The following is a 26386-nucleotide window of genomic DNA, read 5'->3' as shown; positions in this document are numbered from 1 at the left end:
CCAATCAGCCATCGGCCAGGGATGAACAAGCAGGACATGGTGCAACAACGCCCTCCCACCCATGTTCCCCAGCAACTGCTGCTTATTGCCTCGAATACTGGAGATAGCACACAACCATCAGGGCTAGTAGCCATTGATAGCCTTCACCTCCAGGAACTTATCCAACCCCCTTTTAAAGCCATCCATGTCGATGGCCATCACCACATGCTGTGGTAGTGAGTTCCATAAATTAACTATGCGCTGTGCGAAGAAGTCCTTCATTTTATCGGTCCTGGATCTCCCACCAATCAGTTTCATGGGATGACCCCAGGTTGTAGTATTTTGAGACAGGGAGAAAAATGTCTTCCTATCCACATTCTTCATACCATGCATAATTTTGTACACCTCTATCATGTCTCCCCTTAGCCTCCTTTTTTCCAAGCTAAACAATCCCTGTTGGTGTAACCTTCCCACATAGGGGAGATGCTCCAGCCCCTTAATCATTTTCGTTGCCCTTTTCTGCACATTTTCCAGCTCTAATATCCTTTTTTAGGTGTGGTGACCAGAACTGTACACAGTACTCTAAGTGTGGTCGCACTATAGATTTGTAGAAGGGCAGTACGATACTGGCTCTTTTATTCTCAATTCCTTTTCTTATAATGCCTAACATGGAGTTTGCCTTCTTTACAGCGGCCGCACACTGGATGGACATTTTCACTGAGTGTAAAGAAGGCAAACTCCATGTTAGGCATTATAATGTTCCCATTGGCACCAATGGGAGCTTTCTTCCCATCAAGAATACCAGGCATGAGACCAGATTGGCAGCTAAAAGGTTAAAAGCTTCCTGCCCCACCATGGTTCCAATTGAACTTGTCCTGCTGCCTCCACATGGGCTATTTATTTAACAAAAAGTAGCCATGCCATGCCAAATGGCTTGGCCCTTAGTTCTTGTAAGGGCTAGTAGTTGGCCCTTAGTTCATCTAATTAATAAAGCTTGCCTAATCCACAGCAACAGGCATTCCATTCCATGCTGGGTGTGCGCATCATGTTACTTATTAAAGATTTCCAGGATGTATAACCTGATGGGATGGACGACTGTAACTCCCCACACTGAACTGCCACAGTGAAGAGTGAGATGGCGAACGACTCCGACGATATTCTCTATATTTCCAATGGAACTTCTGGCGATAACATCGGGCAGCATTATGAAAGCGAGAGTTACATAGTGGCGATATCAGTGGCGGGGGCCATTGCATTGGGCCTAATTATGTTCTCCATGGGTTGCATGGTTGAGGTGAAGAAGCTGTGGGGCCACATCAAGAGACCTTGGGGAATTGCTGTGGGGATGATGTGTCAATTTGGGCTGATGCCCCTAACAGGCTATATCTTGGCAACTTACCTGCCTGTGAAAGCGATCCAAGCTCTTACCATATTTATCATTGGCTGCTGTCCCGGAGGGGCATCCTCCAACCTTGCCACTTACTGGGTCGATGGAGACATGGATCTGAGGTAGGACAACAGCCCTGGATCATTTCCGCTTTCTGCATTGCATCATCTGTCCATATAGACTGGCGTTGCATCGAAATTGGGACTTAAAGCTATTGAGTAAAAGCCGGTCTTCACTTTCAGGGGAATCACACGTTGCATTGGAGACACCTCTACAATAAAATTACCTTTGCACACAGTAAAGTAGCATGTTGCAGGGAAGGCTGACCTAGCAATTCTCACTCTGAAAGAGTCATTTCCTATGGACAAGAGATCTTATTTTTCTATGTGCAAGAGGTCTTAAGGGAGCATTCAGACAAGGTCTGGACAGTACCACTTCACCACCTGAAATAGTCTAAAGCGAGGTTTCTCAACCGGGGGCCATATGGCCCCCTGGGGCCCCCCAGGATATTCCAAGGGGGCCACAGGTGAAAATCTCGTAAATGGGGGGCCACGGCACAAGACTAGGGGCGCACAGAGGTTTCAAAACTTGTTTTTAAAAAAACTAGCAGGGCACTTGCAGGAGTCTCTACAGATTGTAATAAAAGCAGTAAATTACATTAAATCAAATGCACTTCAAGACCGCCTGTTTCGACAGCTTTGCGAGGACAGTAACGAAGACTTCACATGCTTATTATTGCATACAGAAGTCCGTTGGCTGTCCCAAGGTAACTGCCTTTGTCGTTTTGTTGCTTTGTGGGACTCAGTTGTGACATTTTTCAGAGGCAAGGAAATGGAAGGAAAGATAACCTCTGCTAAATGTGATATATTTTACCTGTGTGATGTCTTCAAAAAGCTCAATTTGTTAAACAAACAACTACAGGGCAGGAATTGTGATCTTTTTTCAAGCAGGGAGATTATTATAGGGTTTCTGGGAAAAGTCAAGCTGTATGCCACCAATATTGGACGCCGAGAATTCACTCAGTTTTCTTCTTTGGCAGTAGTTAGTGATGAATTGAAAGATGATGAAATAATTGTGTATGTGGATCATTTGAAGCAGCTTTATACTGATATGGAAGTTCGTTTCCATGATCTGCTGGACATGGATATTCCGGCCTGGGTAGTTGATCCATTTGCTGTGAATACTGCTGACATTGATATTTCTTTGCAAGAAGCACTCATAGAGCTACAGAGCGACATAGCAGCCAAATTAACTTTCAGTCAAGAAAAACACCATTTTTGGATAGAGTACAATATCTAAAAAGTTTCCACAGCTTTGGGATAAAGCAAAATTGTTTTTCATGGCATTTCCTACTTCGTATTTTTTAGAATCAGGTTTCAGTCGTGTGAGTTATTTACTCAGCCTAATGCGGAATCGCCTTAACATAATGGACAGAGGTGATCTTCGGTTATCCCTCACAGCAATAGAACCAGATATAAAAAAGCTTGTTTCTGGTCATCAAGCACAAGGGTCACATTGATTGAGAAATACTTAAAGTATAAATTTTTACGTAATTGTATTTTGTATAAATTATAAAAATTATAAATAAAACATGTTCTATTACAAACAAAACATTTAAATAGCTACCCATTTATATAGGACAGGGGGGCCACAGGAAAGAAACAAGGGCAGAAGGGGGCCACGGTCAGAAAAAGGTTGAGAAACACTGGTCTAAAGGCTTTATCCCACGTACCTGTTTCCCTCGAATTATCCCCTACAGCGTAAAGCTGTTGTTGTTGCTGTTGCTAGCTAAATCACACCCCTGGCGGCAGTGCTCCTAAGATCCTTTGCATACCAGGAAAAGGGTTTAAAGGGGGGAAATGTAAAAAATCATTAAAAATCAATGAATGACCCAATCCGATTCAAATTTGGTATGCTTAAAGCTTTCCTTAATATCTATTACTGTGCCAATTTTGATATCTTTATCTTTGAAACTTACACAGATGTAATCATTTGTTTAATTTGTACTTTAAACATATCAAATTCTCCTCCTGCGCCCCCAGTGGCCGCTCGGAAAACAACAAATGATTCGCTCCTACAGAGGTAGCAAAATAGGTCGGTTCTTTTGCCTTTAAAGCACAATTATAGCAGGATGCATGGGAGTGCTTCACAGTCAAAGCAGATTATAAGCTGGAAAACTTCGGAGTCCTTTGCACGCAATTCACAGTGATTGCACAGTATAACACTGGTATGATGAAGCTCTATGAGCCGACATACACATGGAACGGAATCTTAAAACACAGGAGAAGGTGTGCTGTGCCATTCCATGTGCATATCGGCTCTTAGACACCAGGATTCCTATTTGCTATAGGGTATCTTTGGTCATGTTCATGTAGTGCAGCTTTCCCCAACCTGGTGCCCTCCAGATGTGTTGGCCTACAACTCCAACACAGCTGGAGAGTTTGAGGTTAAAAAATGGTTTTGAAAGAAACTGGATGGGCTGTAGATGTGTTTCTGTTCTGTGTACTACGTGTGTTTTGAGATGCTCTGCAAAGTCCATACCACAGATGGGAGGGAGGTATTGCAGCCATATGGGATGTGCGACAATATTTGATTTATTTCATTTATTTCATTGCTATACCATCCAATAGCTGAAGCTCTCTGTAATATCAAAGAACAACACAAAGTGACTCTATGCAGTTTGGTTATTTTAAAAAGTTACTAAGCAGGTAGATGTGGGGCTAGTTCTTCAGAAATCCCAATCCCAGATGGCTCTTACATGCTTACTTACATGTAGCTAAGTAGGCCTGCACGCACTGCGTGTTGAAGAACTACATGTAGAAGTTTGTGCAGTTGGCCACTTGGAAACGTCTGTGTAAAAACCCCTCATCTTTAATTGACCTCTTTATAAATGGTGAATTGTGGGGAGCCAATGGATATGACGAGGGCGTTTGCTGTGGGGGAACTCTCCATCATCTTGTGCACAAACCACCTATTGCTGCCATCCATCCCTCTTTTACTTGCTTGCAGCATCAGCATGACCATCTTCTCCAATGTTGCTGGACTGGGAACGATGCCACTTTACCTCTACCTCTATTCGTGTTCCTGGGAATTTGCACAAGTCATCATCGTGCCGTACAAGACCATAGGTACGATTTCTGCTTCTCTTCTCTAAAACCTAGTAGGTATAGGAGGTGTAGCTCCTCTTCTGGGAATCAATTTCATTGCACTCTCCAATGAACAACTGATCCATACAAACATGGTTTCATCTTCCTCGATTTCTGGAAACCTATGCAGTGGGCAGCCTTCGCAAGACTCGGATCAATGGGCTTCAAGGTGGGAACCCAAAGGCAAACACCCAAAGGATGCTCCAGGCAGGGATTGGGGAGGAACAGCAAGCAGGAGTTGAAGGGATTTGCTAAGGCACAGGGTGGCTGGAGGACCAGGCTAAGGAGCTGATCGTAGGGCAGAAAGGCAAGGAAAAGTGGGGCAGTGAAGCCAAAGCAAGGAGGCTGGGGGGATCTGTGTGTGAACAATGCCATAGGGCAAGAAAGGCAAGGAGCAAGTAGACCATGGCATCTAGTGTTCCTCCTTCTCAACACTACTGTTGTCTGGACCAGAGTGAGAGGCGGGTGAACAGGCAGGTTGCAATGGCGAAGACGAGGAACAAGTCTAGGGGGCTCTTGTCAGTGGGTCCCAGTGGGGTGTGGACCCTCAGCAGGTACCCGACCATGTCTACTCTTGACACTGTCCCTGTAGCATAGTAGGCAGCCAAGATGGGTCATGAGGCTCACAGCATGTCCTGGTGAGACGGTCATATTGATAAGGAAGAAGACCAATAGGAGAGCTTTTCTGCTTCATCCTCTAAACCTTGCCTGTTTTGCCTGGCTAAAGAGCAAGGGAGACACCAAAAGGCAGCCACATCATCGGTTCTGGAGATGGACGCTAATGAAAAGCTCGAGGGCTCAGCTACAGAAGACCTGAATTTCACCTACATGTAACATAAATGTTTCTCTCTCCTTTCTAGGGACAGAGCTTCCTGGCCTGGTTATACCCATTGCTTGTGGCATTTTTGTAAATTATCGATGGCCCAAACAATCCAAAATCATTCGCAAGGTGAGTTCCTGGTAAGTTCCTGCCAGGCCATCATCCTCCTTCTCTCCCTGCCCACCCACCTGCCTGCTGGCTTACCTTACTGGGCGACGTGCAAATATGTGTTCATGCATCAACAGCCCACCCACCCCCAGCTGGTTTACACTTCTTTGTGCGCATAGGCGCTCTCTCTTCCCCATTGGGCTGCCCATAAGGAGTTTCCACCTTCAGGAGACTCGCGATGTTTGCGTGTTGAGCAAAGTATCATGAGAGGTCCTGGAAGTTCTGGGACCTCTCGTGATACTTTGCTCAACCTCATGCAGGTGCTGTGCAGCTCCTAAAGGTGAAAACCCCTTACGGGCAGCATGCAGGGGAGACGGGCATGCCTACTCATGCAAAGAAGGGGCGTCTGGCAGCCAGGCCGGCCAGGCATTTGGGCAGGGTTGGGAGGTGCACAAGTGAAGTGGGGTGGAACAGGAAGGAGGTGGAGCATGTGAGGGAGCAAGTGGCTGCTTTTTGGTCTGGCCAGCTGTCTGCATGGCCGGCCAACTGGCCCGCCATGCAGGCGGCTGGCAGGACCAAGAAGCAGCAGACCTTTTGGAGGGGGAGAGCACCGCCCTTCCCATGCTCTGCCACCTGCTGTGCCAGTTTCCTATTGCTTCATGATAGGGTCGGCCCGGGTTTCTGCACAGGGCAATGAAATGTTAGCAAAGAGTCTGGAGTTGTTGCTTGAGTTGTCTGTTGTAAGGTTTGTTCCGTGCAGGTGTTTGCTGTTTTTCAGAATGTTTGCTGCTGTTGTTTTTACTGTGTTTTTAGTACCACAATGATTTTTATTATGTGTTTCATTGCTGTATGCTGCGCTGGGATTGCTCCTGTCTTGAAAAGCTGCCAAGAAATATTTTAAATATTTTAAATAAATAAATAAAGTCAATCCAGCAAGTTCTACGAACGCAACTTGTTCCCGATATTCATATACAGCAGCCTTCCCCCAACCTGGCTGTTGACCTACAGATATGTTGGGCTACTCCCCATCATTCCTCGTCAGCACAGTCACGGACCATGCTGTCCTGGGATGATTGGAGTGGTACGGCCAACACACCTGGAGGAAACCAGGTGGGGAAGGCGGATCCTTTCTTTCAATACAATCATCTTATTTGCAACTGTTAAACAATATCATGTTTGCAAGGTGGGGAGAAAGGGATGCCCAGATAATACTAACTCCGATTTGGGTAGCAAGCAGCTCTTGCTTCACCTTTAGATAATGAACAGGTAGAATGGCGACTGTTGGAGATGTTCTAGGAGGTGAGGAGCCAATTGGTAAGCATGTGTTTGAAAACCTTCTGTAGCAGGGCTGTTGAACTATGGCTGGATTTCCAAAGCTGAGGCAGCCTTTTCTGACCAAACTGCCATTTTAAGCCACAGCCCAAGGACCCTGCAGTGGGGAAAGAGCCTACAACTCCTAGCACGCACTGCCTGGGAGGGATGGACTTACCAGGGCACAGGGATGGTGGACACTTGTGGCCTTGCCACCGTGATCACCCACCCAGCAGCACGGTTGCCTGCCTGCCCATGTGCTCCAGGGCATGGAAGTCCCTGGATGTGGCGCTGCACGTTCTGTGAGCACCCTGAAGCCGCCTGCATCCCCTGAGAGCCACCCACTTCTAGAACATCCTGGAGCACATGGGCAAGTGGGTGATTGTGGTAGCGGCAGTAAGGCCACGAGTGCCCACCATTCCTGTGCCCTGGTAAGTCCATCCCTCTTTCAGTTGGGGTGTGTGTATCAAATTCCATTTCGGAGAAGCTTTTTTTTGGGGTGCTGGGGTTCATTCCAATGGTAGGTGGGGTCAAAAGTGAAAGGCGCATGGCCCAAAACGCCAGCATAACTTTTGCTGAAAGCTCTTACGTCTTTTTGACCTTACTTTTAGGCATTTCAACTTTTTGGAATGGCAGAAAAGCTATAGAAAAGCCAGGAAACTACCAAATGTTTGGTGGTTGAGAGAAAGGTGGACTGGATTTAGTTCCTGGTCCTAAACCATAAAGTTCTTCACTCCTTATCTATAGTGACATGAATGGCCGCTCTCTTCTTTCATTTATATTAGATTGGAAGCATTGCTGGAGTCCTAGTTTTGATAGTTCTTGCAGTTCTCAACCAAGCCCTGAATAAAGATTTTTGGGATGTGGATCACTGGCTTCTGATAGCTGCTACCATCTTACCCTCGACTGGCTACCTCGGTGGCTTTCTATTGGCCCGTCTCACCTACCAGTCTTGGCAAAGGTACCTGAGAAATGACTTGTATGGACAATTTGCTGACATTCAGCTAGTGGTTAGCTGGAAAAATAGAGCGGGTGGGGAAATCTCCTTGTCTTCCCTGAGAAGTGAGGGATCATAAGGCCAGAAGGAAAGAAGATGGCCAGGGCACGGTACCCATGGCCTCTGGGAGCTCAAGTATACTAGAAAGGTGATGAGCCCAGGTTGGCTTACCAGGTGAATTAACTTTGCAATAGGCCTTATTGGACTGGGGGTTATAAAATCATAGAGTTGGAATGTGGAGTTCATGCAGAGGTGGGCAAACGTCAGGTTTGTGAGATATTTCTTATTTTTATTTTTTAACCCTGGGGTCCTTCAACTGGAGCCAGGTGAAAAATAGTGGATCAGGAGGTGAGACGTATACATAGGGTGTGATCCTTGTACATATTTAATCAGAAAAAAAGTCCTACGACTCCCAGCATGCCCATGCCACTGTGGCTGGTTGAGGTACGCTGGGAGTTATAGGACTTTTTTTTTCTGTCTAAACATGTGTAGGATTGTGCCCAAAAAATTAAGGATATAAGATGATTATGAGCACATGACCAGCCCTAGAATTTGTAATCCATGCCAGGGCTCAGCTCACAAGCTCTTTCACATGAAAATCTACTCCTGGTTCCCCATCACCAGCATAATTCTTTTTCAGTAAAGTTATTTAGGAGTGAGGTAGTGAAGTTTTAGTTGTTGTTATTGTTAAGACAACTGGGAGTCCGAAACTCTTGCGGATCTATTGCAGAATGGACCAGTATGAGGTTCTCTACATTGAGAAAAAAACCTGCATTCTTACCAGGTCTCAGATCTTTTTGTGTTCACAACGGACTCCTTCAGACAGCGACCGACAGTGACCACATGATTTTGAACTGAAAAGGGAATGCTATTGAGGACTATTCTTTTATATGGAACAGAGCCATTTAGTGGCAGAATGAATCCCATAAATTACATACTGCATTATCTCTGTTTTAAAAACATGGAATTGCCGGGGAAAACCATGGGAGATGTCCTGGCTGTTGACGATGTCATGTAATTGACCCACAAATATCCGTGAGTGGCCAGTCATGAGCATGCTATAAACTGCTCATTTGGAGAAGCCCTACACCCCCAATCTGCTTTCTGCTCTGCCCTGATGTAGCTCAATGCAGGATGGAACTACAACATCCCTGATAGATAGCTGCCCAGCCTCTACTTAAATACCCCCAGCAAAAGGGAGCCCACCACCTCCAGAGACACTCTGAGCCACTGTCGAACAGGTCTTTATCATTTGCACATTTCTCCCGTTTTTGCCGAAATCTGCTCCCCCCCCCGCCCCCATCCTTAGTTCTGGTCCTGCCTTCTCATGGTAGAATGCTCAATCATCCCAGTTTAACACATTTCAAACGCTTTGTGCTTGCAGATGTCGGACAATTGCTGTGGAGATTGGGTCACAGAACCTGCACTTGTGCTACTCTGCACTTCAGCTATCTTTCAGCACACAGCATTTTGGCCAAATATTTCCTTTCTATACAATCTATTATGTGTTTCAGCTGCTAACTTTAACTGTCCTCGTTGCTGGTAGGTAGCTCTATTTAAAAAAAATGCTCTGAAGAAAAGCAAGGTGGAGGGGAGAAAAAGAGAGGGCAAGACCAAAGCTGGCTCTAAATCAACTGTGGGCAACCCACGGCCTGCGCGTGGTCCTCGGAGGCTGCCAGCATGTCCTGCCGTGGATGTCTTGGTTCCCCAAGTCCCACGACTGCTACTACCACACAGGGGCTCACAAGGAGAGTCATCACTGCGCATCCCGGAAAACAGAATCTGGATCAAGGTTGCTGTTTCCCAGCCAACAACTCCGATTGCTCTGAGGGAGGAGAAAGAGGAGGCAAGGTTCGCCGCCCCTGCCCCCAGTAATCCTCTCTCTGGGTGTGACTGGGTGTGGCTTGGCATGGCTGTGTACATGCCCTTGCTATAAGAAAAAGAGGCTACTAGCTCTGGTGCTATGAGATGTCCAAAGAAATTTATTTTTATCCGAAATACAAAAATATAAAAAGCTTTCGACCAAACTTGTACAACACTCAGCGTATCGGATCCGGAGATCCTTCGTCAGGAGCTGTACAACGAAATAAATTACTGTTTGAAGTAATTATACATTTAAAACCTTCTAGATAATTTTACAAGACCGCAGTCGTGTTCATTCTGTCTCCATCAGCAGTCAAACTGTTCTGCGTTGTACAAGTTTGGTTGAAAGTTTTTTTGAACATTTTTATATTTTGGATAAAAATAAAGAAATTTCTTTGGACATCTCATAGCACCAGAGCTAGTAGCCACTTTTTCTTATAGCCTTTTCGTGGTGCTTTCCCCCTCTTTTTCCTCAACTGTGTCCGTGCCGTGCCCGCTTGGGCAGCCCCCAAAGGGTTCTGCCGTCCCCTGCGTCTCCAACAGGGTGCCCTCCCCTTCTCTAAATGAAGAGGAACACTTTTTGGCCTAGTGAATGGGCAACTGTTACTCATTTTATTGGTTTGGGTTCAGATATTGTTCTTAACTTATTATTCAAAACATTTGTTAGTAGGTTTTCCAGGAAGTGTGTGCAGTGATGCTCCATTTTTATAAAATGGCGGAGAAAACTATTTACATTAAAGTTCTGTAGGGTTGGTTTCTCTCAATGAAGTCTGTTAGGGCAGCATCACACATTATATTTGTAGGTTACTTTACTTTAAAAGTGTGAATGTAATGAGACATACGTACTGTAAGATGTATATTAGTTAGAAAACCTCACAGGGCCATGTGGAGAGCCCAGGAAGGCAGGATTTGGCCCCAGGCCTGAGGTTCCCCACCCTGGTGCTAAACTATGATTTAGCAATATCTCTGACACAGCTCAGTGTTGAACTGTATTTGTCTGGGTGGGCCACGAGCTGCACAGCGAGAAAAGAAGGCATCAAATACAGGAACAAAGTCAAAGAGACCTCCAAGTGCGGAGAAGACCATTTGTTGTTCAATGCATTTTAAAGCAGCTTAATAGTTTTCAGCATATTAAAATTTGATGTGCCATAAAAGTGGACATGAATATAAAGCAACTCAACCAATACATTGGGGCAACAAATCAACTTGAAAACAATGCTAATGCAATTGACTTGAATCAAATCCTGTCAATTTTGTTAACGTTGATTTGTTATCCCAACGTCTAGGTTCAGTTGCTTTATATTTAATAGAAGTGAGACCTGCAACAAAATGTTGGCAGCACAGAGTGTTCCTCTTCAGGATTCCAACCAGCCAGCTAGGCCCCTTTCCAGTATACTCCATTCCTTTTCAAATCCTGTGCAGTTTTCTACCTCAACCCTGGAACAGTCAGCTAGTTTTTCTTGACCACTGAGCATGCTCAGTCCTCACTGGGCTTTTGGATGCTACCCAGCCTTAGGTTCCCCCCCTCCCCAGTTTTGTTTTCTAGTTCTGCAAACCTTGGTGTTTCTCAAAGCCTGCTGTTGATAGCTCAGGTTTTTGCATGAATGGTGCTGTTTGCATGAATGGACCCTGCCAGATGTTGCTAAGACTACAATCACCTGACCATTGGCCATGGTGGCTGGGGTTCATGGGAATTAGAGTATATCATCATCTGGAGGGCCACAGTTTCCACACCTGTCCTTAGAGTGCCATACTTGCACAGAACACAGCATAAGAATTGCTGAGAGCCTCCTACGATATCTTATGCATTTGTGTTGCATGCAGTTTACCAGATTTACAAGAGATGTTTGAGGAAAGCAACAGCAGAGGAGACGCCAGCTGATCCACAGAGGAAAATGTCAGACAATGTGGGCGGCGAGGTCAACATGGGATTTGAAAAGGACAAAGGGCAGCCGGTGGATTTCAAGATGGAAAACTCTGCCAAAGCTGTTCCGTTGCAACAGATCTGAGCGTGACACATGGCCCCTTTAAGACTTCACACCCAAGGCAAAGAACAGTTAATAAACAGCAAGACCTGGATTGCTACAGAGGTGCATAATTGCATCCATTAAGCCTTTCTTCTACTAGGGATGCATAGCAAATTATTCACGTAAAATGGGAGAAAGCAAAGGTCTGTATTCTGGAAATCGGAATTGAATGAAAGGAACAGATCGTATTCTAATAAATCAGGATTGCAAAGAAGTGTCCTAGAATTACAGGTACACTCTTTCCTTTAATGTGATTTTTCTTTGGGTGGATGCAGACAGACAGCTAAGCCCATCGCAAGTATGGATCGCATTCCTATTTGCTTAACAAAGAACATGCTATTCTTCGTTAAGCAAAATTTCATGTCCCATGCTTTTTTCCTAGATTAGTGTTTTTTCTCACTCCACGTTTCTCACAACATTTTATGCTTGGTTTGCTTCTGCAGAACTCTTGGCTCTAGGCAAAAAACAAACAAAAACAAACCCAACACCTTGAGAAGATTAACAATATTAGTTAATGGATTATTAACTCAACTGCTATACTGGGGAAAAACATAAAAGGTGCCAGAATATCATCTAGTTCAGGCATGTGCAGACTTTAAACTTTCCCTTCCTCACAAACCCTAAGCTACACCAACTAGAGCCAGGTGTAATATAGTCTTTGGCAAGTGAAGTGTGTGTGTGTGTGTGTGTGTGTGTGTGTGTGTGTGTGTGTGTTGGGGGGAGAAAATACAAAATGGTGGCAGAAAAGGTATAGCCAATATATGAACTGCTTTCCCGTGAGGCATAGATTGGGGTGATTTGCATACACAAATACAAATCCACATCGGAGAATTACTATAGGTCACAGCATAATTTAGGGAGAGGGATACCTTTTTGTCATTGCAAAAAAATCTGGGAGTCACAAACCCTTGCAAACCATCCAGCAAATCACCTTCTAGGTACCCCTCATCTATCCGAATCACTTTCCCCAACATGGAATCTCCCTCCCCACTGACATCAATACTCCCCACCTAAGCCAGAAATGTAAGATTTTGGTAGCGGTGGTGAATTTCAATAACAAAGAGGGCAATTTTAACAAGAGACAGTTTTGAATAATTGCATGGGGGGGGGGGGAGCAAAGCATTTTAAGAGGATGTGTTGTGATCATGTTTTGCCTATTTCACTCCTCTTAATAACTATATTTTTAGGCACATTAATAAAAGAACAAATGGGAATCCATTTTTGAAGCAGAGGTGTACACTTTTAGTATGCATAACCCTAGTGCTGGCTCCAGGTTTTTGATGGCCATTGGCAAGATACTCGCAATGGCACTGCCTTAGTGAGTCTGCTTTCTCACCACCATTGTTACCAGCTCCTCTTACTCCTCCTCATCCAATTATAGCAGAAGGTGTGCATAAATATCTGGGTGTTAGTCCCATGACTTTGTCCTCAACAGTCTCCTCCTCCACATCTGAGCTAACAGCTTAGCCTGGCTAGCAGGAAAGTGCTTGCAGGATCGAGGTGAAGGGAAGAGACTACAGTGACTAAGTTGCAGGCACAAGAGGAGTTCAGCTTCCCTCACCAGCACAACCCTTTTGCTCTAAGCATCCTCTTCATGCTTCATGGCCAGAGACATAGAGCCTTTCCACACAAAGTGTTTATTCTTCACTCATGGTAGTTTGTGGGCCCTTTACATGGCCTCCTCCTCCTCCAGGGCCTCTCCTATGCTTTGCAACAATTTTAGCGTGTGTCTTTAAACCAGGAAAGTCTGGCATACCCTGAATGGTGGCATGGAACCCTCATGTATTTCCACAATTATGCTATATCACTGCACCACCTAGTGGTTGTGCAATGAAACATATAGAAAGGCAGCGAAAGACACCTCCACACAAGAAAAAATCACATTAATCCCCCACCCCGCAATGAATTGGAAGCAGAAGCTTCGGTAAAGTGGAGGGTTAAAAGCCTCATGTAGAAAAGCCCACAGGTGCTTTTGTAGCACTATCACAAGTGGTCTAAAAGATGGGGTGTAACAATGACATTTGTTCCCCGCTTTAATGGCTTCTGAAATACATTGTCCAAGCGAACCTCCTTAGTCTGCCTCATAATAGGGTCTGGCCCCGTATTTTGGCCAATTTCCAGTCCAAGGAGACATTTGGATGTTTCTGGGCAAATCAACAGAAACATGGCTCTTAGAGCAGGTGTGGGCAACTCCCATCTTCCCTTACCATTGGCTATGCAGGCTAGGGCTCACGGGAGTTGTACGCAAAGCTTCAGGAGAGACAAAAGCATGTTGACAGGGCACTGAGTGGAAACAATTCATTTTGGAATTGGTCTAGAGGAAATAACAATGGCAGCTATGTGGTTCTAGAAATCCCTAATCTAATCCTGGAATCTGCTCTGACCACTGTTTTCTCTTCTGCGTCTGCCCTGATGTTTGGTTGCTTCTACACTGGCTTGGCCATATCCAGATAGGCCGAAGGCTAAGTAGTTGTCGTTCATACCCAATTTGAAGTCAAGGATCATCTTACGAAGGAGTGAAATGAAATGCTTGCTTCAGGTAGCAATTGCAGAGGAGGTGCATTGTTATGTGTGTGAAATGCAAGACCAATTCTACAGCAATATTTTTGGACACATCTGGGATGGTAGAGGGCAAAGTGAGAGGGAACTGAGCCTGGGGAGAAAACAGATCAAATGGACACGAGACCGAATTGCCACGTTTTCATATTTTAAAAGTGTCCTTTTATTTACACTGTGGAGATGCCTTAGCAGTTATAAGCTGAGACACCTGATAATTCAACTTTTTTTTGTAAAAGTATATAAATATATACACAAGACTCTATATAAAGTAAACATTGTATAACGTGTGATGCAGTAAACATTTGCTATTTTTCCTTACACTAATAAGATGTTCTGTAAAGCTTAAATTCTGATTTCAAGTATTTTCTATAAAAAGCTCTACTGTATTACAATTGTTGGAAAAAGACAGCTCTGCTATAAACAAACTTTAAAAAGAGACTAATAAAAATGTACCTGTAAGAAAGTCCACCAGGATAAAATACTGCTTTCATTTCCCACCCCACCCACCCCTAGCATCAGAAATATACTATAAAGTAGCTGGGGGGAAAAATTCTGCAGGAGGCACTAATACTTTTAAAAATCAAAATCAAAATCAAAAAGCGGTTTTTAAAACAACAATTGCTCACCATGGATTGAAACAGCTGCAGAAAAATGCAGCACTATTAAAAATAAATGGCGTACAAGGAACCCGCCCATTTAAAGGACGGGGATTATAGTGGTACATGATGCTCGATACAGCCTGGAACAGGAATCATGCTGGCAGAATGCACAAAGGGCTCACCCACCCAACACATTTACATTGGTTTATACCAGTTTGTTTTGGCTTCCCCCAGAGAATGCAGGGAATTGTAGTCTGATGAAGGTGCAGAGGATTTTCTGTTCCGAGTTCCCCATCTTTAGTCTCTGTCTCAGAACTGCAGTCCCCTAAGGAGACAGCATGAATTTTAAACCAATTTAATTTTGTAGTGTAAATATGCCGGAATTATTCAAAAACCTCCTCTTTCAATTTCCCACCCATTTAAATGCATATCCAGCTTTAATATTTTAGTTCGTTCTTTGCTGTTCTTCTGCTTGGAGACGTTTTAGGACGTATAGGATAACTTGATAGCAGAAAATATACTGGTCCTGCAAAAGGAGAAAAATAGGTATAAACTTACGGGAATAGAAATTCATAACATGTATTGGCTGTGATAGAGGAGATTCTACTTAACAGTTGCGTCTAGATCCACCTACACCCCACCTCCAAAGTTGTACCGTGCAGCTGTCCTCCCATTTAGTTGTATCATTTAGCTCCTTCCTTTCCCTTCATTCTTCTTAAAACGTTCAGGGCAAATTTGCAAGGTGGATTTGGAGGGGATTACATGTGAATTCAACTTGCATCCAGTCCTCTCAATCCAAATGCACAGGTGAGTTTAGTCCTTGCCTATCCCGGAGCCTTTTATGAAGCTGGTGCAGGATGAAAGAATAAGGGAAGGGCACTATATGCATAAGAACATAAGAAGAGTCATGCTGGATCAGACTCTTGTTCCCAGCAGAGCCGAAGGGATATGCTGAAGAAGAAATGCTCTATAGGATCTAAAAGTAAAACCACACATTGCAAGTCAGGACACACATACCTCAGTTTGCACCATGCCATGCCTTTGTAGGCGCATTGTCCGCACCACGTCAGAGATGTCAAACTGCAAAAAAAAAAAAAAAGCACACAGAAATCAACAGCCTTAAATACACCTATGGAAATCTTACGAAAGAAATGGCATCACCTATGACGGGCTAGAATGACGTGTTCAGCTGCAGACTTCAAAAGGCACCTATAAAGCAGCAGGCTGGGGGTGAACTGCAAGGGGGAAGTGGCGGACGGGTACTTAACTCTTTCTCACCTGCCGCTTTCGGCCGTGGGCACACCGCCAACCAACCGCTATCTCCTGCAATAGTACAGACAGGGACCTGGGACACCTGCCTGGGGACAAGCAGCTGGGGAAAGTGATTGGAGGTGAACATCTTCAACTGGGGAAGGGTTAAGCATCCCACCTGTCAGTTCTCCATTGCAAATCCCAGTCCCTATAGTTTGAAGGGGAGCTGATTGTATCATCAGATGGGGAAGGGTTAAATATCCCTCCTCCCATCTGTCCGCTCTTTGCTGCAACTCCCCAGCGGACACCTGGATTCCTAGATCTGGGACCACTGCTGAACGCCGAATTCTGACCTCAAAGAAAGCTTGCTCAAGTCTAAAACAAATATGACTAGGTACATGCAGCAGGCCTTGCACAGAGGCAGAAGGCATTGGATACGGAAAAGCATGTGGTTAATTTCCCCTCATTTCTAAACTGCAAACAGACTTACCTGTTAGTCCAATGCTAAAGTGATGAGAATGTTAAAAGAGTCTATGGCTTCTGATAATCCATGCATTAATATATGCACCAAGATTGGGGTATTGTATCAATCGTATTTGTAACAGAATAAATACGGATGCATAGTGGTAACTTAGCTCAAATAATCTTTAAAAGAGAAGTGAAGAGTGTTTTCTCTAGGTTTACTCACCTCCAGGTCTTGGCTGATTAGTCCCAAGACCACATCTATGCAAATTAGCGTCCCTGATCGTCCAATGCCTGCACTGCAGTGAGTGATGATTGGCCCGGATTTGTGGATGTGCCTCATGTAGGATATAAAAGCAAGTAAATCGTCCGGTTGAGATGGCGTGTCGTGATCTGGCCAGGCAGTAAAGTTCAAATGGGAAATACGCCGGAGTTCACCTGTCTAGATTTAAAAAAACACAGGAAGGGTAAGCATTGAGGCTTCTGAGCACAGAAACAAGCCCTCTTGCCGGACCCTCTATGGCTTTAAAAAACCCAGATCATAGCCTGCCCTGCCTATAGCTGCCTTGCCTCCCTCCCTCCCTCTTGTCATGTCTAACCCTAATGCTCCTGTGTCAGGAGAAGGTGTTTCAGGTAATCAATCAGAATCAGATTCCGAACTAGAAGACGCAGTGCCAGACACCAGCCAGCTTGTACCAGTGGGGGAGGAAGCTCTCATGGAAGAGGCCTCAGCTGAGAGTAGCCCCCCTCCAGAGCTTATCGCTTCAAGGCCAAATCCTACAAGCTCAGTGGAAAGGGAGGGAGCTTCCGGGGGCGAGCATTTCGACATGTTAACTGATGCTAGGGTCTGCCGGAAGCTAAAACGCTCAGTGCGGACAGAGGACGTGAGAAAGTCGGAGAGATTATGCCAGAAACTACCACTGCACCAGCCGCTTTGAAGTTATGGACATTTGAGACGCTATTGTGAACGGACAATTGTCTTGCTTAGTTTACATAGTTTTGCCTAGGGGGTCACGTCACAGCGGTGGCCTCTATACAAGTTAAAGAAACGTTTGTTGCTTGAAATAAAGCTTTGTGGATCACTTAGCAAGTTTCCTCATTTCTCCTCTCATTGAAAGCATGAGCAACTGAGAGAAACAACACCTCTCTCGACAGGGACGTGCAAATCAGCAAAACTCGGCCTCCCCAAAGTTCTCCGAATTCAGTCTTGAAACTCGTTCTGTCTCGAATCCGTATCAGATTACAAACTTTTGTTTTTCTATTTGCATGAAAATCTCTGCATATTTCCATGCATATTTTTCCAAATGTAAGCATCGATTAGGCACATTTTGAAATGTACGCATTCTTCTGCCATTGATTAAAGTGTATCTGCGTGCCATTTTCAAAAGTATGCATTTTTCACGAATGTTTTTCAAATGTACACGTGCTGTCGCATTTTGGGTATGTGTCCGTGAATCACATTGCAACTGTGAAAATGTACAGAGTATGGCTGCAGGTTTTGTCTGAGCCAGATTCAGTCCGAACTGGGTAAAATCCTGATCAAAAAGGAACTGAAATGCATTTCCCATTGCATGAGAATGAGGTAACATCAGTTCTTGCCTGCCAAAGCAGCTTCTCTCTGGAAATGCAGCAGGACAACTGTAGGCAGGAGGATTTTGTCTGTCTTGTGCGGGTGTATGCTTCACAGACGCCAAGCTCTCTCCTGTGAGAGCCAGGAGAAATCCAGCTGACCAGCGCTAGTCAGACTAGACATGTTATTATATTTTTAAGCCCTTGCCTTTCCTCGAAGAAGCTTGCTGCCACAGGGGCTGTTTTCTTTCATTTTATCCTCACAACTTATTTAATGATTACATTTATATCTCACCTTTCTTCCTTGTGGAACTCAAGGTGGCTGCATGCGGTTCTCAGGCGGTCTCCCCTCCAAGTGCTGACCAGACCCAGACCTGCTGAGCTTCAACAAGGGGGCTGTCTCCTGTGCCTGCAGACCATGCCTTGAGACCTATTGGCTGCCCTGGTCCTAAGGCCACACTCACTACACTGCACTGGCTCCCAAAAGGTGAAAGCCCCTGCTTCCTCTATGCCACTCATGAGGACAGGTGGGATTTCAATCCATGGCCCCTCGCAGGCAGGCTCTGGGAAAATACCACAACTCAACTACTGCACCAAACAGGAGCAAGTGGGCTCTCAGCATGGCCCACTGGCGGACCCACATCCAGCCTCTCGGGGCTTCCTCACTCTTCTACGTTGCCAGCGACAGATGGCATAGCTGGCCTCGCAGGCAGGATTTGCTGCTGGCATCCACCACTTTAATTCTTCCACAGTGTCTCTGGGATGCCCCAGAGCAATGTTATGTGGGGAACCCAGAGGCACTATGGGTAAACAAAAATGGCAGATGTCACCACAACTGCCTGGGCTCCAACATTGGACCTTGGTGGTTGACATCTGCCATTTTTGTTTACCCATACTGCCTCTGGGTTAAACACTGGATAAAGTAGCATCACTGGACCTTGGTGTCTGTAGCCAACACTTGGGGTTGGCGGTAGGCTCAGCCATGGGCCCACCTGAGGGCTCAGGACATTGACAACTGCCCAACAGTACCAACTGCTGATGCTAGCTCTGCTGCCAAACTAACACGTTTAGGATCCTTACAAGCAACAAACTGGAAGAGCAGAACTAACTTCTCAATCCACCTCTCCCACGAAGACACACCGTGAAGTGTGACATCTGGCTCACTTACCTGAATATCCTCCAGTTCCATGACTCTAATGACAAATCCTTTGAGCTGCTGCAGCCTCACAAGAGAGAGCCGGAGCCTATCACTGATCATCGTGGTTTTGCCCAGGGCGTCGGGCCAATACCGCTGACACTTGACTTTTTCTCCTTCTACTTCCTGGGTCATCATGGCTATGATGGTACAGTTCTGTTCCCAAGCCATTTGCCAGAAGTCGGCCACGGTAGTAGGGAGGGGTCCTTGGCATGCAATATAAATGTATTCCTTACTCCCTACTGGCATCCGGATAAAGCTGGCATTGATGTAGCCCCCTTCAGGCCCCAGAGGCACTCTTGTGGTGTCATCTGCAATCCCCAAGACAGAAGAACCAGGTGGTCATCATCATCATCATCATGATTATTATTATGGCATCAATGTGCAGGGAGCTCTACAACGTACAAGAGGGTAGGTCTCTACCCAGAGGAGCTTAAAATCTAAAATCTGACGCAGGTAAAACAGAGGCAGGAGAAGTAAGTGGAGCCAGGCCAAAACAGGAAGAATATGCCATTGTTACAGTTCCACGTTCTTAGGCTTAATTTCAACCTGTAATGGAGGCATTCATCGTAACATAGCCAATGCCCCTTAGGAAAGTCCAAAAAGTCAGTCCGTTGCATTGTTCCATATCAACCCACCAGTTCTTGTAGTTTTCACCTGCACCAAAACCAGGTCTTTCATACAGCCAGTGGGTCTTAACTGCCCACTCAAGACCAAGCCACCCCAAAATACTTTGCTTTACAACAAGGACAGCTCCCAGCAATATATTATTGCTGGGAAAATCCTTCCCCCGCCCCCCAGACACGGTGAAGACAGCAACTAGTTGGAAAGGGAACAGGGAAGCCTAAGGGGTGTGTGGCAGATGACATCATTGTCCCTTCTCATCAAACAGTCCTGGTGTTTCAATCCTCAGAATCCTGGCTGCATTACAACACTGGTTACAGCAGAATAATGGGACTAGGGGGCTGTATAACAGGCTTGCATCTTAAGTTTGCTTGCATACAACCATGCCCAATTATGCAATATTGTTGCTTTCTCAAAATGGAGACTGAATTGTTCACAATGCCTTGTTTTACTTGGGAGTCCTGCTAAAGAGTGTCTTGAGTGAGACCGCTTTGGGTCTAGAGCAGCCTGATGCTTCTTCTGGTGGCAAATGCAGATGCCACCCAAATGCCCAATTCCAGGCAAGCAGGGCTTGTGCTACAGGGCCAAACTGGATGTGATGCGGAAGCCATGGCTACGTCTAATTTGGCCATCAGAGCCCAATCTCTCATCGTCTCACCGCTCAAACATCTTGTCCTCAGCCCTTCTAGATGCTTGGCTGACTGACACTGCAAAAGGCAGGAGACACCTACAGTTCGAACGGTCCTTGTAACTCACCAAGCAAAATCAAGTCCACTAGTCAGCCAGCATGGCTGGCAGGGGACTTGACAACTTTCTTCCCTCATTCTCCAAATTTTCCCAAGCCAGAAGCAAAAACAGCAGGTTCTCTGAGTCGGGGGTGGGCTATTATACACGGCTAATGCACTGGGTTCAGCTTCGTGGATCACAATCTGGTCAAACCTGCTATTGGTTCAAGGCCAACATGCCACAAAAACAGCCATCCTGGCCACCTTCCATCCACCAAATCCCTCCAACCCTGAGGAACCTCCATTGCACCTCTCCTGACCTTCAAAACAGTTATCTCCAGGCAAAGAGAATCCCTGTGCTGTTGCTTAGCCAAGGTCCTTAAAACCTCTTAATTAAATGACCATAAGGACAAAGAGATAAATTAAATTATCAATGTTCTGCTGGAAACTAGGACTTACATGGCAGGATGTTCTTATATCTGTTCTTCCTCCTGTTTTCTTTTGTCTGGCCCACCAAGCACTGATCCAAAGGCTTTAAGTCATGAAGATTCTGTATTGAGACACACAGATTACATTTGATTTGGGGTGGGGAGCAGGGCTGTTAGTATGCACTGATCCAAAGGCTTTAAGTCATGACGATTCTGTATTGAGACACACAGATTACATTTGATTTGGGGTGGGGAGCAGGGCTGTTAGTATGCACTGATCCAAGGGCTTTAAGTCATGAAGATTCTGTATTGAGACACACAGATTACATTTGATTTGGGGTGGGGAGCAGGGCTGTTAGTATGCACTGATCCAAGGGCTTTAAGTCATGAAGATTCTGTATTGAGACACACAGATTACATTTGATTTGGGGTGGGGAGCAGGGCTGTTAGTGTGCACTGATCCAAGGGCTTTAAGTCATGAAGATTCTGTATTGAGACACACAGATAACATTTGATTTGGGGTGGGGAGCAGGGCTGTTAGTATGCACTGATCCAAAGGCTTTAAGTCATGAAGATTCTGTATTGAGACACACAGATTACATTTGATTTGGGGTGGGGAGCAGGCCTGTTAGTTAATAGTATGATGAACAATACACATAATTTTAAATTTTCCAACATATCTGAGCCAGGGTTAGAAAGTGCATGAACTGAAAAAGAAAGAAACCTAAGAGTATCCAGTCCCAGAAATGGCCGCATTTGTCAAGCGATTCTTACTAAGTCTATTAGCTAATTAAAAAGCTTTCAGTAGAGCATTTGCCTCTAAACCACCTTCAATTAAATTAAAATAAAATTGCATATCACCAAATCTTCAATATAGGTGCCTATTCTGAAGCAGTTGGAATGAATGCGAGACGCTTTTGTTTAGTAACTTGAAAGTTAACTTCACTTTAAGGTCCACTGATTACAATTTGCCTTCACAGATTAATCAACTAAAACTTTAGTTGAACATTTTACTGGATAAAAACTTGCTGTCCTAAATTATTAAGCAAGCAGTTAACCACAAATGATCAGAGGGTGACAAAATAAGGGTCAAGTCACTAATTGTGGCTACTATAGTCAGGGAATAACTGAAATGCTAGAAAATGTTAGAGACTTCATATGAATGAAGATTATTAATAAACAATGAAAATAAAATAATTTAAAAATGAGTAATACGTGATAATAAATGATGATAAATAATCATAATAAAACATAATGGTGCTCCTTCAACAAAATGGCCCAACTCTCCTCAGAATGGGAAGCACGGCTGTTAAAAATTTGGGTGGAGAAACCTAGCGGTAAGTCCTGGCCAATTTCTTTCTCCAGAAAAATCAGCTGAGGGGCAGGTAGAGAAAAACACAATGTCATGAATCTCATGTCAGTCACGAAGCCACATCCCCTCCCTTCTCCAAACTGCTTTTGAAAACAAAAATAAAACACAGAACAAATGTTTGAACAAACAAACATGTTGTGAGACCTTGCCCCAGCCCGGAGGGTTGGGGGACACAGCTTTTGACACCAATTCTGAGTCAGAGGGGGAAGCTGTAAAGTAAGTCCCAGCCATGGGAAGCCAGGCGCCTGAGAATTCAGTTCTACCAGGACTTCCATTGGATTACGGGCCGGGAGAGGTTGAGACTCAGGATACAGATACAACCCATCTAACTCCACAGCTGGGAGACCTGGCCTTGATGGAGCCCTCTGATTCTTTACCAGGGATGTCTTCCATGGGAACAGAGCAGCAGGGGGAAGACTCTGCAAGAGACGAGGTGTGTGTGTGTGTGTCTGTGATGTCCTAAGGTGCATTGTCAACTAAAGAGGGTGGTACAGAGGCATCCAGTGAGGTGCAGCAGCTGTCTGAAAGCTAGGTCTCCCCGCCAGGATCAAATGTCCGATCGTGATCTTTAGCAGCCACTCCATCATATTTAAACCAGAGCGATGGGATGTAGATTTTGCTAGAAGCAATGACTTGGTAAGCTGGAAAGCTTCCTGGTATCACTGGAACTATAAACCTGTTTGGGTTTATTCCGTGTGCTGAACCCAAGGCTGATTGGATCTTTTGTTGTGATGCTCATGAACCGATTCCGGTCAAGGAACTCCCTTGTCATCTGTTACCTGTGGATCTTTATCGGGACTGTAAGAGGTTATAGCTAATTACTGGAATTACTGCAATAAAAAGTTTTAGTGGGGTTTGTGCCTTGGCTTCAGGAAGTCAGGTTCTGACACATGTAAGAAAATCGAGGAGAAAACAGAACAGACAAGAGCAAAGAAAGAGCAAAGGCGGCTGTGTTCAATCCAGAGGTTCTCGGCATGTCCTCTAAGGAACAAAGGTGGGTGAAAGCTAAACTCCATTTCTTTGCCATTCAAAAGAGGCGGTAGGAAAAAGCCAACCTGCTCCTGCTTGTAGGCGAATCTGTAGGCAGCCAAAGCAAATGTTCACTCACCTCAATCTCCTTACAAGGGACTCCTTGTTCCAACAGGCCTCGTAGCATCCGGACAGTTGACTTTAATTTGGCCCCCGTGTATTTGCCTGAAGGGAGCACCTGGACCACCGGAAGGGCAGCAAGATCCTCACTGGTGACTAAAGAGCAACCTGGCACACAGGAAGGAGGTGGATTTACTGTCATCTATAAAAAGTGCACATAAAGAGGGCGGCCCACACTGCTGGGCCATGCCATGAAATATAGCCATGGCTATATTTCTGTAGCTGTGCCATGGCAGCACAGGCTGTTTCTAGGTTGTCAGCAGCTGATTAGAATATAGTAGGCTTTCTCTGTGGTGGCACCCCGACTGTGGAATGCCCTCCCCTTGGAGGCCCGATTGGCACCAACATCGATTGCATTTCGACGCCAAGTAAAAACATGGCTCTTTAACAAAGCCTTTGATGGTTAAACTCACTGGCACATTGTGTTAACTGCATCTATTGCTTTTAAATTATATATTGTTTTAACTTGGATTATGGTTTAATTTGTTTTTAACTGTGTATATTTATTGTTTTATAAGCACTGTATGTTTTTATCTGTACGCCGCCCTGAGATCTTAGTGATATAGGGCGGGATATAAATATTTTAAATAAATAAATAAATAGTATGATTATAGCTTTTATAAAGGTCTCCCAGAAATAACCCATGCGCTAAACAAATTTTCATCCTTTATTATCCCTCCATGCTCAATGTTCCATGCTTTCTACCAACAGTGCTTTTCTCAAGTTTTTGCAAACGTCGGTTCAAATTTAATAAAAACCAATTTAATAAACTGACTGTATGGTTAGTTTCTTAGCACAACTTGTACAGCGCAACTGTTTTTCTCCCTGTCTAGTAAGGCGAGAAGCTGGGGTCATCCAAAGAAGCTGAATGGTGGGAGATGCAGGACAGACAGAAAGAAGGACTGACGCAATGCATAGTTAAAACAATGGAATTCGGTACCACAAGATGTAGTGATGGACTAACTTGGATGGGTTTAAAAGGGGCTTAGACAAATCCCTGGAGGAGAAGGCTATCAATGGCTACTAGTCATGATGGCTGCATGTAACCTCCAGTGTCAGGAACAATTTACTTCTGTATGCCAGTTGCTGAGGGCGTAATTGAACTCATGTCCTGCTTGTGGGATTCCCATTGGCATCTCATTAGCCACCGTGGAACAGAGTGCTGGACTAGATAAGCCTGTGGTCTGATCTGGCATGGCTCTTCTTATGTTCTTTTATACTAGCCAAAGTCATGGTCTTTAGTAAAAGCAGCAGATTGGATAGTAAGCTGTAGTCTTGAGTACTGGTGCCTAGACATTGCTTGGCAACTTTTTGAGCCCTAGCCCAGCAAAAAACAGTAGCGCCCAAAGGAAATCAAGAGGAGTTAGTTGACATACTAATCGCCCATCCTCATTCTTCATCAATAAACCTGGTGGCTCTACAACTGGAGTGCAAGTCAAGTGATGTGTTGGCCCTGAGCATCCACTTCAGAACAAATCGTGAGCACATGCTTTGCAGCGAGGAGGTCATAGCATCTCAGGTTAAAAGGTTCCAGGAGCAGATGATGGGGGAAGCCTCTTCCTGAGAACCTGGGAAGTCTACTGCCAGAGTAGACAATACTGAGTTAAAGAATGTCTGACCTGGTTTAAGGCAGCTTTCTATGTAGCAATCATTTACTTTTATGGCAGGATGCAACAGGCACAAATGGAGCGGATGCTAAATTTACCCCTGCCCAGGGCTGGCCCTACCGTTAGGTAGAGTGAGAAGGTTGCCTCAGGTGGCAGATGCTGGGGAAATGGGGAGTGGTGGCAAGTTTTCGGAAGACGAGCTGTGTAGGCCATGTAGCCTGCCATGGACTCCCTAAGATAGTCTGCTGCCCTTAGAAAGACATCATTTAGTGTCAAAATAAGATTTAGTTGCCAGTCTGATCAGCAGGACTTGCAAAGGAGAGGCTTCTCCTTTGCCTCAGGCAGCAAAGTGACTTGAGTCGGCCCTGCTCCCGAGGACCCTGCACCGATTCTTGCCATTGGAAATCCAGCCTGCTCCTATGTGCATAACTGTATCCAGGGCTGGCTGATTTGGTCACTGGAATATGTCAAAATGTGGGAAACAGAAAATCCCACTGGCTGTTTACCTTTAACAGACTGCTGCTGGTTTAGTGATTCAATTGGCAACTCGTCACTTCCCCACGTAATCTCATCCTCATCTCCCTGACCCATCAAAGGTCGCTGAAGTAACCTGAAAGAGACAAACGTTTCCTTAAAACACCCCAGGAAAAGGAAAGGAACCTCTCGTGCAAGCACTGAGTTATTACTGACTCTTGGAGGGACGCTAGCTTTCACTGACGTTTTCTTGGCAGGCCTTATAGCGGGGTGGTTTGCCGTTGCCTTCCCCGGCCATTATTACCTTTCCCCCAGCTAAATGGGTACTCATTTTACCGACTTCGGGAGGATGGAAGGCTGAGTCTTGAAATAAGTTGGAAGAAAGCAGTAAACACGGGTAAAATTAGGCCCTGCATATCTTGGCAGCTAAGGTGCGGGTTTGCACCATTGGGCATGGTAAGCCACTATGGCTTGTTTTCCTGCCCTGTGCTAGCCCAATCGATTTCCATAATCACCCTTGTGGGTTGTTGTGACATCTGAACCCAGTGAAGGTGGGTGGCAGGGGTGATTTGCAAACCACCCCAGAACCCAAGGGTTGTTCTAGGGTTGCGGACTGGTTTGTAAACCTGCCACCCAACCTCGCTGGGTGCAGATGCCACAACAAACTGCATCCAAAGAGGTTAATTAATTAGGTGGCTTGTGACTGGCACATGGCGGGAGGACGGGGACTAAGC

The 26386-nt window shown here is 45.1% G+C and overlaps 2 protein-coding genes across 2 annotated transcripts in view; one reads left to right on the top strand and one right to left on the bottom strand.

Moving 5' to 3' along the window:
- Positions 1–1114: 1114 nt before the first annotated feature.
- On the top strand, positions 1115–11620 carry SLC10A6 (solute carrier family 10 member 6). Its single transcript, XM_063136080.1, has 6 exons — positions 1115–1488; positions 4376–4494; positions 5373–5461; positions 7537–7712; positions 9133–9290; positions 11436–11620. Exons 1-6 carry the CDS (start codon positions 1115–1117, stop codon positions 11618–11620), a joined length of 1101 nt encoding a protein of 366 aa, XP_062992150.1.
- A 3592-nt stretch (positions 11621–15212) lies between these two features.
- Positions 15213–26386, bottom strand: part of PTPN13 (protein tyrosine phosphatase non-receptor type 13) — a 172869-nt gene continuing 161695 nt past the window's right edge. The window contains exons 41-47 of the mRNA XM_063136332.1: positions 25685–25788; positions 23531–23679; positions 21082–21172; positions 19247–19584; positions 16736–16951; positions 15814–15876; positions 15213–15322 (exon numbers count right to left, since the gene is read on the bottom strand). Coding sequence (XP_062992402.1) covers positions 15242–15322; positions 15814–15876; positions 16736–16951; positions 19247–19584; positions 21082–21172; positions 23531–23679; positions 25685–25788 — 1042 coding nt within the window. The 3' untranslated portion in view covers positions 15213–15241. The remainder of the gene's footprint in view (positions 15323–15813; positions 15877–16735; positions 16952–19246; positions 19585–21081; positions 21173–23530; positions 23680–25684; positions 25789–26386) is intronic.

Source organism: Elgaria multicarinata, chromosome 10 (genome assembly GCF_023053635.1).
Source record: "Elgaria multicarinata webbii isolate HBS135686 ecotype San Diego chromosome 10, rElgMul1.1.pri, whole genome shotgun sequence".
In the NCBI taxonomy this organism is placed as follows: domain Eukaryota; kingdom Metazoa; phylum Chordata; class Lepidosauria; order Squamata; family Anguidae; genus Elgaria; species Elgaria multicarinata.
The sequence above is the reverse complement of the archived record's forward strand: the minus strand, read 5'-3'. Positions and strand labels throughout refer to the sequence as shown.

Coding starts and splice junctions, on each gene's coding strand:
- SLC10A6 (XM_063136080.1), top strand. CDS start 1,115: ATGGCGAACGACTCCGACGATATTCTCTATATTTCCAATGGAACTTCT. Junction 1,489..4,375: donor GATGGAGACATGGATCTGAG/GTAGGACAACAG, acceptor ACTTGCTTGCAG/CATCAGCATGACCATCTTCT. Junction 9,291..11,435: donor TTTAACTGTCCTCGTTGCTG/GTAGGTAGCTCT, acceptor TGTTGCATGCAG/TTTACCAGATTTACAAGAGA.